This window comes from Brassica oleracea, chromosome C2 (genome assembly GCF_000695525.1).
Source record: "Brassica oleracea var. oleracea cultivar TO1000 chromosome C2, BOL, whole genome shotgun sequence".
NCBI classification, from domain to species: Eukaryota; Viridiplantae; Streptophyta; class Magnoliopsida; order Brassicales; family Brassicaceae; genus Brassica; species Brassica oleracea.
Genome location: NC_027749.1, coordinates 5,394,661 through 5,411,618, shown reverse-complemented (window position 1 = coordinate 5,411,618; position 16,958 = coordinate 5,394,661). Strand labels below are relative to the sequence as shown.

The following is a 16,958-nucleotide window of genomic DNA, read 5'->3' as shown; positions in this document are numbered from 1 at the left end:
TTCTGGAGAGACTTTGCAGTGAACAGCCGAAGATGGTGGAACAAGAGAATCCGGGGGACACAAGTGAGAGACCTGCAAGAATCAGATCACTCATAGTAAGTCCTAATGCAGTAGAGGAAGAACTGATAGAAGAACCTGTCAATTTATGTCAAAATCAGGAAGAAGAGGAACCATCACGTGATACCTTAACTAAAATACGAAGAAGATCCGCCAGAGCTGCAAGATGAAGGCCCCTGCGCTATAGCCCAAATATTCTCAGAGGAGCCAGCTGAAAGAAGCGAAAGCTATCGCAAATTCTGAACTCACCGAGTATGGAGGCGGGTCCCTCAGAGAGGAATGTACCCATCAGAGCTAAGCAAAGATCAGCTCAAGTACATACCAACTCAAATGTGGCAGCCTCCTCTCACACGAACCCACCTGTCCAGCTTATTCCAGCCTCGATACTACACAGAAGAGAGGAAACAAACTGTTTAGATTCGATAGAAGGTTAAAAGACAATCTGGAAATCAAACAACTGGTCAAAGATGTTTGGAACAGGCACGCGCACCTTCAGGTGGAACACAGACTGGCAAAATGCAGAAAAGCCATTTGTTTATGAAGTAAAGAGCACTCTGAGAATAGCAGCAAGGCCTTGGAAGAGTTAAAACAGAATCTGGAGGAGGCTATGTCAGCCCCAACAGCAGATGAGGAGCTTATTCGAGAGATCAATAAAAAACTACTCCATCTGTATAAAGCTGAAGAGAACTTCTGGAAACAAATAAGTAGACAACTGTGGTTAACGTTGGGAGATTCAAACACAGGGTATTTTCATGCTACTACTAAAGGAAGAAAAGCCAAGAATCGAATGTCAGTTTTAGAGAATGAGGAAGGAGTACCTTTTTATGAGGAAGAACAAATCTCTGAGGTTATTTGCAACTACTACTCTACCCTCATCACTGCCACAAATCTTGACAGTTCACAGACGGTAGCAAAAGCACTGAAGCCATGTGTATCTTGTGACCAAAACGAGAAGTTGAGAGCTATCCCATCAGCTCAGGAGATCAAAGAAGCTACGTTCGCTATCCACCCTGACAAGGCACCGGGGCCAGACGGCTTCTCAGCCTGTTTTTTTCAAGCAAACTGGGAGACGGTAGGACCAGCAGTTGTAGAGGAAATCAGAAGCTTCTTCACCTCAGGCATCCTCGCACAGTCAATCAACAAAACAGTGGGCAGACTGATTCCCAAAATAACAACAGCAAAGAGAGTAGAGGAGTACAGACCTATTGCATTATGCAATGTCTACTACAAGATTATCTCAAAGCTCCTATCTCTACGGCTCAAACCAGTTCTAACATCTATCATTTCTGAGAATCAATCAGCTTTCATCCCAGGACGTGCGATTTCAGACAATGTACTTATTACTCATGAAGTGTTACACTTTCTAAAGAACTCAAAAGCAGAGAAGAAATGCACAATGGCAGTGAAGACTGATATGTCCAAGGCGTATGATCGGGTTGAATGGCACTTTATATCTACAGTCCTAAAACGGCTAGGTTTCGATGCTAGTTGGATAAACTGGATCATGCAGTGCATAACAACAGTATCATACTCCTATCTAGTAAATGATTCAGTTTATGGCAATGTAATACCTCACCGAGGAATTCGCCAAGGAGATCCACTGTCGCCCTATATCTTCATTCTGTGTGGAGAGGTCTTGACAGGACTATGTAGAAAGGCTGAGAGAGATGGAACACTCCAAGGAATCAGAGTAACAAGAGCTTGCCCAAAGGGTGAATCATCAGCTGTTTGCAGATGATACCATGTTCTTCTGTCAAGCAAACCGTACAAGTTGGGAGAAATTGGTACAAATACTTTCAGAATATGGCAAGGCCTCAGGACAGAAGATAAACAAGTTCAAATCCTCCATTACCTTTTCTTCAAAAACCCCAGAGGAAGTCAAAACTACAGCAAAAGCGATCCTGGGAATCAATAAAGTAGGAGGCTTAGGCAAATATCTGGGTCTGCCAGAACACTTTGGAAGAAGGAAGAGAGATTTATTTACCTCTATTGTGGACCGCATACGCCAAAGATCCCTGAGCTGGTCAACACGCTTCCTCAGTAGAGCAGGGAAGTTAACTCTACTAAAAGCAGTACTCCAAGCGATACCAACGTACACAATGAGCTGTTTCCAAATCCCAATAAGCCTCTGCAAACGAATACAAACGGTGTTAACAAGATTCTGGTGGGATGGGCCTGAGGGTACAAAAAAGATGTGCTGGGTCTCTTGGGATCGATTGACTAATCCAAAAGCTATGGGAGGATTGAGACTAAGGGACATTCAGTTGTTCAATCAAGCGTTACTGGCTAAGCTGGCATGGAGAATCATCACGGTCCCTGATTGCCTATTAGCGAGAATCCTAAAAGGAAAATACTGTCAAAGACAAGGCTTTCTAGATACAAACCTACCAATTGCTTGCTCACATGGATGGAGAAGTATCCTTTTTGGGAGAGACCTCCTAAAAGACAACATTGGAAAGGCCATTGGTAATGGACAGACAACCGCAGTCTGGAAGGACTCATGGATCTCCCTAGACGACAATGTTAAACCCTATGGACCTATCCAAGAGGAAGGTATGGATCTAATGGTCTCGGATCTCCTAACAGACGATCTAAATTGGAACAGAGCAAGGGTTGAAAAATTCTTACCTGAGCTTTCAACAAAGATCATGAGCCTACATCCGAGTAGAAGCGGAATGGAAGACAGATTTATTTGGCAACCCCTACCAACAGGAACCTACTCAACACGATCGGGTTATTTCTCTGCATCCAAAAAGGTCAAAGAGCAATCAACGAACACAGATGACAACTTTAATTGGATCAGAGAGGTGTGGAGACACAAATGCTCACCGAAACTGAGACTCTTCCTCTGGTCCATCATCAACAATGCGCTGCCCTTGGGGGAAAACCTCCAGAAGAGAGGAATCTTATCAATGGATTTCAAAGAGGCACTTTTGCGCTTTAAGGATGCCGTCTGTCTACCGCCGACTGGGATCGTGGGCTCCATTCTTCCTTGGGTGCTCTGGTCTCTTTGGACATCACGAAACGCCCTTCTCTTCGACTCAAAGGAGATCACACCTGAGGAAACTGCCACAACAGGTCTACGCTTAGCATTGGAATGGAATCAAGCCCAAGATAAAAGGATCAAAAGCAACCCCCTACCTTGAAGAGCTCGAACGAAGAATAACAGATCGACAACGGCTCCCCTCAGGAATAACTCGATCTCATGCAAGACAGACGCAGCCTGGAACGAGACGAGAAACAAGGCAGGGCTAGCATGGAACTTTTCAGGTCCCCAAGTCTCCAGAACGATAATAGGCTCCTCCACACAAGAGTTCATCTCATCCCCTCTAGTTGCAGAAGCGTTAGCAGTGCGAGCAGCCATGGAAGCGGCAAAGGAGCTAGGCTTCATCAACCTCAACGTCTTCTCAGACAGTACAACGCTCATCGGAGCAATCAACGGCAGGATCCAGAGGAAAGAGTTGATTGGAATCATCAGCGATATACAATCAATCTCATCTGGATTCACCTCTCTATCTTTCTCTCATATCCCTAGATTGGAAAATTCTCTTTCGGACTCTATCGCCAAAGAGGCTCTTCATCATTCTGTAACGAGCTCTGTAGCGGGCTAACGTTTTATTTCTTTGGACTTGGACTTGACCCATTTTGCTTTTTATATAAAGTATTTTCGTGACAAAAAAAAAGAGGAAAAAAACATAAACAAGATAAAAATTAAAACTAGCAATTAGCAACTCTATAAAAGTATGAAACATTGTTTAAACTTCAAAATAAAGCAATATATATTGTTTAAACTTAAGAATCAAACAAAGGAATCCAAAGACATGGAGATCATGATGACCACGGTTGAAGTTCATGATTCCGAGTCACGAAATGGAGTTAATCACTAGCTTGAGAAATCATGGCCACATATAGAGAGCTTGATCATGATGTTTTCGTATTCCAATTCAAAGAGCTTGATCATGTGATTGAATATAGACGTAATCTGTATTCAGATGGGAGGCAATCCATATATGTAGTGTGTTGTATAGATATGAATGTGCCTTAATCTATTATATACAGTTGAAGAAAATCTTATATTCTTTCATTATTCAATAAGTGATTAACTACTTTCTTATTTTTCTTTCCGATTCAAAAAAGTTTTCTAACAAATGTTCAAGAAATCAATATTATTAAAACTGAAGTACAAATGAGAATTTTTTGGAAACATAAATAGCAACATAAATGAGAATTGTTTTGAAACATGGATAACAATACAAAATAATATTTGCCTATTTTTAAATAATTTTTTTTACAGATTTTTATTCTATTTTAATCAATTCTAATTACTTCATTTATTAGATTTACTAAATAAATTGACATCATTTATTACAGAAGTACAAAATAAAACTATAATATTTACATTCATTTTCTCATTTTTAACTACATCATTAATTATATTTACTAAAATATTTTGACAGTATTTATTTTACATATTAACTATAATAATTCGACATATTTGAATGAAATTACTCTATTTGTGACAAGAATTCAAAATGGTTAACAATTTTTTTTTTTTGTTTACATAATCCGTTAGACATAGACATTCGGGTACATGTTTAGCTACAATTTATTTTATTTTTGTATCAAATTTTTTGAGTTTTGAAACTAGGCTTCATTTGGATATTATAAATATTCATGTGCATTTTGAATCGGGTCTTCCCAAGTCAAGATGGATTCAGTTTTGATATATAGAAACATACAAATATCCAAAAACTAATGTATTTGAGGCCGGTTTGGATATTTTTACCAAAAGTAACAATATTAACCAATTCAGTTTGGGTATTTTGAATTCAAACTAAAATTAACTTAAAAATAACCAAACAACCAAAGTAATCATATTATCCCTATTTAATTTGAGTTTGATTCTGATGTATAGAAACCTAAAAATATTTAAATACTTATACAATTATTTATATTATGACGCATATAAAAAATATAACACACTAATCATGAAAAAATAAATATCAATTTATATAAAAATAAAAATTAACACCCGTACGGACGTGCGGGGTAATGTCTAGTGCGGGGTAATGTCTAGTATTAATTAATACTGTAATGAAGCAATTTTCAGAACTAGTGTTTTAGGCATACACATATGGTTTTACTTATGAACTATTTGCGGTCTAGAGGGGACACCTTAACACTGTCTAAATTAATTTTTAGAACACTAACCAACTCAGACCACCTGTAACTTTATAAGATTGCATTATATGATCCTGTTGTCAACCTTCTTGCGGTAAGAGAAACACACTTGTTTGTTTGTGCTTGGTAATTCAAAATCCACCTTCCATTCTTCTATCATTCTCATGGCAGTCAAAAGTTCACTAGACTTGTGGCCGTCAAAGTTTCCTAAAACATTTTATATTATTTCTAAATATCTTAGACACAATATTAATATCTTAAACACAAAAAAGGAAAAGTAAACCACATTCATACCGCTACATCTAAAAATCATTGTCGTTGAGATTTTTCCTTTTTCATTGTTCTCTCCGTTGAAGTCATATAAGAAAGTAGTGAAACTGTATCTATCATCTCAGCTTGGGGAGGACAAGGCACCGAACCCATCCACCGTGGGAGAACTAATGGTAAGAACTTGACTGAAACTCCATTCCACCAATATGAAGATGATCTTGGATCAGATACCCCATTCACAAAGCTGTCACAAACAGACTGGTCAATGAAACAATCTTGATATCCATCCTTGAGAATTGTATAGTTTAGTGTCCGCAAGTTACATGACACCAAATGACGATCATGATGACTACATAGATAAACAGTGCCTATATCAAATGGATGCATTGCCATGGGTACATAAACACTGATACTCGGGAGCTTGATTACCCACAAAAGTTTCCAAGATTCATCATCATCGTTCAACCTCCAAATCTTCAAAACATCATCTTCCGTTTGATAAAATGCTGTGACATACATGATGAAGCCTCCAGAGGTAGTCAAGGATCTTCTGATGCCCTTCTTGTCACTCTGATATTCAGGTAATTTCACAACCCGGAACTCATTGGATTCAGAATAGAAATCATGAGATAAGAGTACTACTCCATGCACACTCACACAGCTAATGTAAATCGTGCCATTCAGAGTAATATAATAATACATGTTTTGGATATGGTGCGGACTGTAAATTTTCTTGAAACTCCAAATCCCTATCTCGGAGGAATAAATAAACACTCTCCAAATACAGGCGAGATCATTATTCGTAGATTGGACCGAAGCTATCCTAATCACTTTGAAGCTGGAAACGACACCATCCTCGTCCAATCGAGTAACCAAACCTAACACAACGGAGTAACTTGGGGCTGGTGGGATTCGAATCCACTGTTTTAAAACTGGATTGCCCACGTAGCAGTAAGATTCATTTGAGTAGGAGCTGTCTTTAAGCAAAACCAATCCACTAGAACACTACAAGAATAAAGCTCACACTCCGACGGTAGTATTCATCGGTAGTTAGTCGGTAATGGGTATTTCCCACTATTTTTCGACAATCCAACTTTTATCGGAGTTTGGCTCTCGGTAAATACCATTTGTCGGAAAGTAGTCGATAAATTCCGATAAAAAATATCTTCGGAAGCATTCGTTGGAAGTTGGTCGAAACGTCCCGTTATAGTTCCGAGAAACATATTCCTATAAACTTCCGACAATTTAATATTTTGAATTAAAAAAACAAAAATGAAATAAAAGAAATTTAAAATAATATGATATTTATCAAAAATTCATTAGCAATAAAGAAATTAAATACAAAAGTTCTAAAAACTAAAATAAAAAGAAACAGTAACGGCAGTGGAAGAACTTCAGGCGGGCTAGTTTACGGTGCGGCGGTGGCGGTGTAGACTGAGGCGTTGACGGTGGCCGTGATGGTGGAGTGTGATGATGTTGGTGTAATGCACGAAGTGGCCGTGATGGTGGAGTGTGAGCAGCAACAGCAGTGGAAGGAGTTACGATGATGGCGTAGGTGGGTGAGCGGCAACAGCAGTCGAAGGAGTTGTGATGATGGCGGCGTAAGCACTTCAAGCAGTGGTGATGTAAGGAATCTTTTGGTATTTTTTTCAAAAAAACAGAGATCTGACAGAAATGAAAAGAAAGAGACCATGCAAGAAGGAAGAATGAGGAAACGAAGAGAATAAATTGAATGATGAAAATCGAAAATAATTAAGAGAATAAAAGGATAGCGGAGATAGGATTTTAGATGCAGATCTGGAGAGTTGCTAAAAAAAAAAGCAGATCTGGAGAGGAAGGAGAAAATGACAGGGTAGAAGAAAGGAAAATAAAGACTGAGATAGAAAAATAAATAAATAAGAATATTAATATACACGCACATTAAGTGGATATGGACTTTCGTGGACTAGAAATATTATTTTTTTATTGCGAAATATTATAATTATGTATTGTATCTTTTATTTCTTTATGTATCTTTTTTACTAAATTGCTTTGAAAGTCCCGATGACCATTGCTCTGAAACTTCCGACGACTATTGCTCTGCAGATTCACCCGACCAAGATAAAACGACGACAAATATAACTTACTTTTAGAACTGTCAATTTTCCGATGATATCTCATCCAACTACCGAGAAAGCTCATATGTCGGTATAATCCGAGATTATTCCGACAAATTTACCGAGGATTTTATGAGATTATGTGTTGTCGGAACAATCCAAGCATCTTCCGACGAGTTTTCCTACAAATTTCCGAGAATGCATGGTTCTCGGAAAATCCCGACAAGTTTTTCAGATAAGATACTGAGAAACCGGGTTTGTCGGAAATTTTCAAGCATCTTCCGACGAGCTTTCCGAATAATTACCGATAATGCATGGTTCTGGGAAAATTCCGACAAGATTTTCCGAGAAGATACTGAGAAAACGGGTTTGTCGGAAATTTTCAAGCATCTTCCGACGAGCTTTCCGAATAATTACCGATAATGCATGGTTCTGGGAAAATTCCGACAAGATTTTCCGAGAAGATACTGAGAAAACGGGTTTGTCGGAAAATATTGACGACTTTCCGATGAATTTTCGCCTTTCTCGGTAAATTCTCGCTACACCATCGAAACTTTTGTGACAATTCATGTTGTCGGAAGTTTTTTGTCGGAGTACACAACGTTTTCTTGTAGTGGAAGAAGCCGCGTAGCTGAGATAACCGAAAATAAAGCGTTTAAGAGACGGTGGGATGAAAGAAGCTGGAGATTTTGGAAGATCCCATGTCTCGCATCCATGGAACCCTATGATTTCTTTTGATACAAACACTAGTGACCATGAGGAAGAGGAGTTTCGGTGAGCAGACACGAAGAGACGACGGAAGTACGTAGATTCGAGTGTCGTTTTCCACGTTTTGCACACCGTTTTGAACCTCGCGATGCTTCTCAAGGGCAGTCTCGCTAGAACCTCCGTCAACATGGCTTCTATGAGATGTGTTTGTGTTTCCATTGCCATTGAAACTAGTCTCCGCAAAAAAAGAAAAGACTAGGGTTTCGTGGTTTAACTAGCGCGCGAGGTTTTATTTGTTCGCTAAGTAGTTTTTGCTTTCAATAAAAAAAAAGACTAGGGTTTCGTATATTACACAAGTAGCCCCTTAGAGCAACTCCAATTTACCCACCATTGGAATCCTTAGCAATATAATAATGATATTTTTTTTTTTTGAATAGTTAAGGATTCTAATCATAATTGTAGGTCCAATAGTGTGATCCAACATGGAGTCCTTAGATATATATATATATATATATATATATTTTATTTTTTTGAATAAAATCTTAGAAATTAAAAATTATTAAATTTTAAATTAAAAATTTTCATTTATTGAATGATTAAATGTAAACATACAATAATTAAACATCTTCATCATTACCAAAGTTGTTCCAAATATTATGAATCATGGTTAGAGTTAAAAAAAAATTATTATTCAGGTTTATGGATCATGGTTAGAGTTAAAAAAAAAAAGAATACTAATCAGGTTTATGAATCATGGTTAGAAACAGACAACGCATGACTCTCCAACATGGAAATACAAAAGAAATACAGAAAAAAAAACCTCTCACTTGGTCCAGTCCCGAACCAATTCCCTTTACGCCAGCACATTAAGGACTTGGTCCTTCTTCTCTTTAATTAAGGATTCATCCTTAGCTTTCCCGTTTTTTAATGTTTTTTTAATCCTAAAACACTAAGGATTCACGCTAAGGATTAGCTAAAATCTAGCGTTGCACATGCTCTTAATGATACAGATCCACATACCCACGATGAACCCAACTAAAATTAACATTTGAGCCCCGGCCCGGTGGCAGAAGTAGTGATGTTTGAAGCTGTTTTTCAGAGAAGGGTTTGTTTTCTTGATTAGAATGAATGCATATGATAAGTATATATACAGACTTCTTCTTTACATATAAAGAATTTTCAAATTTCAAAACACTGTTTTAATCCAAAGATTTATACTCTTCTTGTTCTGAAGTTCAAACAAATGAAGTATAGTAGATTAAAATGATGCATACATTAGAGAATATATAGGCATGGGCGTTTGAGTGTCCAGTCGGATTTGGTTCGAGTTCAGTCGGATTTCGGTCTTTTGGAGGCATGAAATTTGATCCTATTCGATATTTTTAAAGTCCGGTTCGAATTTCGTTCAAGTTCGGTTCGAAACATCAAAAACTAATTAGTTGAACCCGTTTTAACTTTGGGTTCAGTTCTACATCGAGTTTTGGTTACTCGCATACTTGTTTGCGGTTCAAAAATAGATATTTAGTTCACAAACTTGGCAAGTTTAACAATTGTCACCAACAAAAAATTTGGTGGAAAAAGTAGTCGTTAAGAGGAAAAAAAACATAAACAAGTTAAAACTAACAATTAGCAAAAGTATGAAGCATTATTTAATTTTCAAAATAAAGCAGTAATGTTTAAACTTAAAAATCAAACTTATTCATAATTGAATTTCAAAGGTTGTTGTTAACACGTGAAAATTTAAATTTTGACCAAATACCAAAATAAAAATGAACTAAGAATTTGAGTTGATTAATTAAATAATAAATATTTAAGTTAGATACTTAATAATATTTTGGATACTTATTTGGAAGTGAGTTCGGGTTTGATATGAGTTTCTTTTTGAAGTTTTGAATTTTTAGAGTTTTTTCGGATATTCATTCGACCGGATAAAATCCACAGCCACCAAAATACCGTATAACAAGACTCATTCGGTATTTATATCGAATTCAATCCGGTTCAAATTTATTTTTATCAAATCAGATTTAGTTGGATTTTTGGATTTAGTTTATCATGCTCATTGTCCCCATCATCTGATTATTACAGTTGCGTAGCTATATTATTCATTTTTCACTCTTTTTTGAATATTCAACGAATTCACTCTATAAATATTTTAATTTTTAACGTTTTTATTATTTAATAATATACATTATAAAATATTACACTTATTGAATATTATCAATTTGATTTTACTGAAAATCGGTGATAAAAAATGTAATTAATTTGATTTTATTGGAAAATCAGTGATAAAAATATATTTATGGTTAAAATTTAATATAGTTTTAAATGTTTGAAAACATTAAAAACTAAACTTTTGATTGAGTTGAATATTGTTGGATTTGCGTGGCAACAATCAACAAAGGGAGAAGAGCCCATCAAAATCTCCGGAAGTCTTTCTCTCCTTCTTCTTCTCTAATCCTCCAACAAAGCATGGCCCTCCACCGCTTCTCTTTCTCAACCCTCTTCCTCCTCTCTCTCACCCTCCTCACCACAACGACCCTCTCCCTCTCCACCGTCTACGACCTCCTCCCCAAATACGGCCTCCCGAGCGGCCTCTTGCCGGACTCCGTCACCAACTTCACCCTCTCCGACGACGGCCGGTTCGTCGTCCGCTTAGCCAGGTCCTGCGAAATCGAATTCGACTACCGCGTTCGCTACGACAGGACCGTGTCCGGACGCATCAGCTACGGCTCCATCACCGAGCTCGAGGGCATTCAGGTGAAGCGGCTCTTTATCTGGTTGGATGTGGATGAGATCAAGGTCGATCTGCCTCCCACGGATTCGATCTACTTCAAGGTTGGGTTTATCAACAAGAAGCTTGGTATTGACCAGTTCAAGACTGTGCATTCGTGCGGCGTCTCTGGATGTTCTTGGAAGAGTTTTCTCCAGGTAAAGTTGATTTCTTTAACCTATTAGTAGAATGCTGCGTTTCTGGGTTTTTGAAATTTATCTCAAAGTTGGCAACTTTATTGAGTTTTGATGTGTAATCTAATTTGAATTTTCGGACTTTTTGGTAATAATGAACCAATTGACGCCATGATGTATAGATGGCAGCTTGTGGGTTTTCTATAGGGTTCTAGAGGATGTATTGGAGAAGATATTGATTAGATTCTGTGACAGGACACGTCACTACCGGTTTTAACGATTTTCGTTTGGTTTTAGTTTTATCATTATCAAGTTAGTTTATGATTCCTATTACTTTTATGATAAGGATTAGCTTCAGCCTTATCTTTGTTTTAGCTATACTATATATGTAGTTCTTACGATAGCCAAGAACAACACAATTCAATAAACTATTTTCCTATCTTACTTATCTCTCAAGTTATCTAGCAAGAGCTTTACTCAAGCTTCGCTTACGAACACGTAACGTCTAAGAAGATCTTTCTTCCCAACGATCATCTTTTAGGTTTGTGTATCCCCATTCTTCGAATCCACAAGTAGGGTTTCTAGTTCGGGAATCTATCCTCCTATTACCGTCTCAGTGGTATCAGAGCAATCAATACCTTAGGACCAAGCTATGGACACCAGACAAACCACCATGTTAAACGAGATGAACAAACAAATTGAAGATTTGCGTGCTTCACAAACTCAACAAAGTGAAGAGATACGCAAAGAACTCGGGGGAGAAATCTCGGCTCTCAAAGAGACATTAGAAAAATATTTTGCTAACTCCCAACCCTTTAATCAACGCGAAGGGAAACAACATGAAGAACAAACATCATCTGATCTTACCGCAGCAGGAACAGAGCACCGACGAGAACCACTAGACCGACTAGCAACAGAACAGAGCGCAACTAAAGATCAACGAAACCAGAACCAACACCAAAATATCCCCAATAGCTTGTCAACACGGCTAACAAAAATTGGATTCCCAATGTTTGATGGTTCTGAACTCCGAGAATGGATTTATCGTTGCGAGCAATTCTTCTCTATTGATAGCACCCCACCAGAACTGAAGGTTCGTCTCGCCTCTCTCCATATGACAGGCAAAGCTCTACAATGGCACCATGCATATATGGCCAACCGTTATAACATGTTTCCATTATGGCTGGAATATGTTCCTGCAATATCAGAGCGCTTCAGTGAGCTTTTCGACGACCCATTATCAGAGTTAGTAAGCTTAAAACAAGGAAACGACTCTATTGACGTTTACCTCGACAAGTTCGATTGTGCTAGTACAAGAATCACACTTGCTCTAGGTCATGCTTTGAGCATCTTCTTGACAAACATGAATCAACATCTTGCTCTTCAGAGTTAGTAAGCTTGAAACAAGGAAACGACTCTATTGACATTTACCTCGACAAGTTCGATTGTGCTAGTACAAGAATCACACTTGCTCCAGGTCATGCTTTGAGCATCTTCTTGACAAACATGAATCAACATCTTGCTCTTCACGTCCGCCAATTCAACGTCACAACCGTACCAGCAGCAGCACGGATAGCAAAACTCCACGAGTTATCTCTGTCACACGCTCCAACAAAAACGCAGCGATCAACATTCAACTCATCTCAACGATCAAACTTCACTCCAAACAAGAACCAATACAACATCACACCACCGACTGCAACTACCACCACGGGGAATCAAAACAATAAACCACTCATCCCTAACGCACCGCAGAAACGTGTTTCTTTCGAAGAGATGCAGGAACGAAAGCGTAAAGGTCTGTGTATGTATTGCGAGGAACCCTTCACCCCTGGTCATCAGCTTAAGCATCGGCGCTCTGAGTTCTTACTTTTAGAAGGTGATCCAACAGAGTTTGATGACGAAATCGCTTTGGAGGAGCAAATACTTGACAGGTCGCTTCAGAGGCGAGAAGCAGTCATTGATATGATGAAATTTCACCTCCTTCGGGCTCAAAACAGAATGACACAATATGCGGATTCTAGACGTTCTGATCGTGAATTTACAGTTGGAGATTATGTTTACTTGAAGCTTCAGTCGTATCGCCAACACTCTCTCAAAGGGCGACACATGCCTCATAAGCTCTCACCTCGTTACTACGGCCCTTTTCGCATACAAGATCGTGTTGGTTCGCGAGCTTACAAGCTTGAGCTTCCTTCGACTTCTTCAATCCATAACGTGTTTCACGTAAGTCAGCTCAAGTTGTGCCCTAACCCACCAAGCTCGGCTCCTACGCTGCCTCAATACCTCAATGACGTGGGGATAGACAAGGAACCCGAACTTATTTTGGAGAAGAAAATGGTCAATCGGCAAAACAGACCAGTCACTAAACTTCTTGTCCAATGGAAGGGTTCAACTCCTCAGCAAGCAACATGGGAGTTCTATCAAGATTTCATTGCCAAATTTCCTGATTTTCATCCTTGAGGCCAAGAATGTTCTGAAGGAGGGAGTATTGTGACAGGACACGTCACTACCGGTTTTAACGATTTTCGTTTGGTTTTCTCTGCCTGACTTCTCTAAGCCATTTGTGGTCGAAACAGACGCATCTCAGACCGGTATAGGTGCAATGCTTATGCAAGACAACCATCCAATATGCTACATCAGCAGAGCACTAGGGCCTCGACACCAGAACCTCTCAGTTTACGAAAAAGAACTTCTTGCAGTGGTCCATGCAGTCCAAACATGGAATGCTTACTTGGCTCATAACATGTTTATCATTCGAACCGATCAAAGGAGCCTCAAATTTTTATTGGAGCAGAAGATCACTACACCATTTCAACACATGTGGCTATCAAAATTGATGGGTTACACGTTTGAAATTCACTACAAAAAGGGCAAAGAAAACGTCGCAGCAGACGCACTATCCCGCGTTTCTGGTTCTCAGCTGCTTCAACTTACATTATCTCAGATCCATCATGGGTTCTATGAGGAATTGAAAGCCTTGTGGGAAACTGATCCAGTTCTTAAAAAGATCATCGCAGAGCTGCAGGTAAACAAGTCTCTTCACCCAGCATACTCATTCATAAACGGCGAGTTACGTCGCAGGGGAAAACTTGTAGTAGGCAATGATCAATCAGTCAAGCTCCACATTTTTAATTGGCTCCACGACTCAGCAATAGGAGGACACTCAGGCCGTGACTCAACTTTGCAACGCATCAAAACATTGTTCTTTTGGCCTAAGATGAGTTCAGAAACTCAACATTATGTTCGTAACTGCCATACCTGCCAGAAGAATAAGTATGATTTAGCTGCCAAGCCTGGTCTTCTTCAGCCTCTTCCGGTCCCTGCAGGTGTTTGGGAATCAGTCAGCCTCGATTTCATAGAAAAGGTCTCCCACCCTCTGCTGGAAAACATTGTATCCTTGTGGTCATTGATAGGCTCAGTAAAAACGCCCACTTCATGGCATTATCACACCCGTATACGGCTATGGACGTTGCGAAATTATACATGGATCATGTATTTCGACTACATGGAATGCCTAAGGACATTACCAGTGATCGTGACCCAACTTTCTTGAGCGATGTGTGGAGAGAAATGTTTCGAGTTCATGGCGTCGATCTCAACTTCTCTACAGCCTATCACCCTCAATCTGATGGCCAAACAGAGGTTACTAATAAGACTCTGGAAACGTACCTACGGTGTATGGTGTCTGATTCTCCACGCTCTTGGAGTTCCTGGCTTCCCCTTGCAGAATGGTGGTACAACACAACATACCACTCGGCCATTCATAGTACACCTTTTGAAATCATTTACGGACAACCACCTCCAATTCACATGCCTTACTTACCTGGTGAAAGTTCTTCCCTAGCTGTTGACAGGTCGCTTCAGAAGCGAGAAGCAGTCATTGATATGATGAAATTTCACCTCCTTCGGGCTCAAAACAGAATGACACAATATGCGGATTCTAGACGTTCTGATCGTGAATTTACAGTTGGAGATTATGTTTACTTGAAGCTTCAGCCGTATCGCCAACACTCTCTCAAAGGGCGACACATGCCTCATAAGCTCTCACCTCGTTACTACGGCCCTTTTCGCATACAATATCCTGTTGGTTCGCGAGCTTACAAGCTTGAGCTTCCATCGACTTCTTCAATCCATAACGTGTTTCACGTAAGTCAGCTCAAGTTGTGCCCTAACCCACCAAGCTCGGCTCCTACGCTGCCTCAATACCTCAATGACGTGGGGATAGACAAGGAACCCGAACTTATTTTGGAGAAGAAAATGGTCAATCGGCAAAACAGACCAGTCACTAAACTTCTTGTCCAATGGAAGGGTTCAACTCCTCAGCAAGCAACATGGGAGTTCTATCAAGATTTCATTGCCAAATTTCCTGATTTTCATCCTTGAGGCCAAGAATGTTCTGAAGGAGGGAGTATTGTGACAGGACACGTCACTACCGGTTTTAACGATTTTCGTTTGGTTTTTAGTTTTATCATTATCAAGTTAGTTTATGATTCCTATTACTTTTATGATAAGGATTAGCTTCAGCCTTATCTTTGTTTTAGCTATACTATATATGTAGTTCTTACGATAGCCAAGAACAACACAATTCAATAAACTATTTTCCTATCTTACTTATCTCTCAAGTTATCTAGCAAGAGCTTTACTCAAGCTTCGCTTACGAACACGTAACGTCTAAGAAGATCTTTCTTCCCAACGATCATCTTTTAGGTTTGTGTATCCCCATTCTTCGAATCCACAAGTAGGGTTTCTAGTTCGGGAATCTATCCTCCTATTACCGTCTCAGATTCTGGAATCTTTGAGTTTCTGGGTTCAATTGTTCAGTGGGTCTTAAAATTGATATTGATACGGGTGACTATTCATTGGAAAGGGTTGATAGATTTGTAGATTGTTTCCTCTTAGCTTTATGTGTTTGGGATTCTAAATGAACAAAATGTAAGCTTTCCTGTAAACCAAACCAAACACAAAGGGTAAAAGCAAAAAGCTTGAAAAAGGGTTTTAAAAGATCATCTCTTTTTGAAATATGAGAGAATATACAGTAAATTTATTACTTTTCTCATTGCTGTTTTTTTTTCGGATTGTACATGGGCTGCATCCCCTGGTTTTTGCTTCTCTTTAGCTCGTATTGGTAGCTGATAAACCGGAAGTGATGTTTTGCTAGAATGCTATTCACAAGACTGGATCAAATGTTATGACTTTGGTCTGGTTTCTCTGAGTGTTTATTGCCTTAAATCCTTTTCAAACGAGCCAACTTGCAAAGTGATTCAGGCTGGGATTGTAGTGCACTAACATAAGTTTTATGTTTCTTTGGAATGGGCAGCTTCCAGGAATGGTGAATGAAGCTGAGATGCTAATCACCGAGTAACTACTACTCTCAACACCACACAACGGTGGAGTCGAGTGTTAGTCAGTCAACTTTGTACAAATACGTTCCCACGAAATGTCAAATGTTAAAACTCGTTTCCACGAAAAAAAAATCTGTATCTAGACAACATGACTAAATGTTTCCCGAGTTCGTTCCTCACCAGCAAAATAAGACTGGCCGTTCAAGTTCCCGACTACTATTAGTTGTATCATGTATGTCATAACAGAGTAGAAGGTGCATGCATTCTAAGAACATAGATATCATTTCAAGTAGAATCATCACACATAGATCCGATCGAAAAATTTGTCTTTTTGACCCATTCACATACTATTATAATACTAAGAACACGTTTTTAGTTCGAGGCCATTCACGTGTAG

At 39.0% G+C, this 16,958-nt stretch overlaps 2 protein-coding genes across 2 annotated transcripts; one reads left to right on the top strand and one right to left on the bottom strand.

Moving 5' to 3' along the window:
* Positions 1-5,547: 5,547 nt before the first annotated feature.
* LOC106323283 (F-box protein At3g26010-like) lies at positions 5,548-8,537 on the bottom strand. The gene is made up of 2 exons (XM_013761430.1): positions 8,229-8,537; positions 5,548-6,513 (listed from the first exon to the last, which is right to left on the bottom strand). The coding sequence occupies exons 1-2, from the start codon at positions 8,535-8,537 to the stop codon at positions 5,548-5,550; spliced, it is 1,275 nt and encodes a 424-aa protein (XP_013616884.1).
* Positions 8,538-10,679: 2,142 nt separating this feature from the next.
* On the top strand, positions 10,680-16,769 carry LOC106327696. The gene is made up of 2 exons (XM_013765926.1): positions 10,680-11,240; positions 16,537-16,769. Exons 1-2 carry the CDS (start codon positions 10,782-10,784, stop codon positions 16,579-16,581), a joined length of 504 nt encoding a protein of 167 aa, XP_013621380.1. The 5' UTR covers positions 10,680-10,781; the 3' UTR covers positions 16,582-16,769.
* Positions 16,770-16,958: the final 189 nt, after the last annotated feature.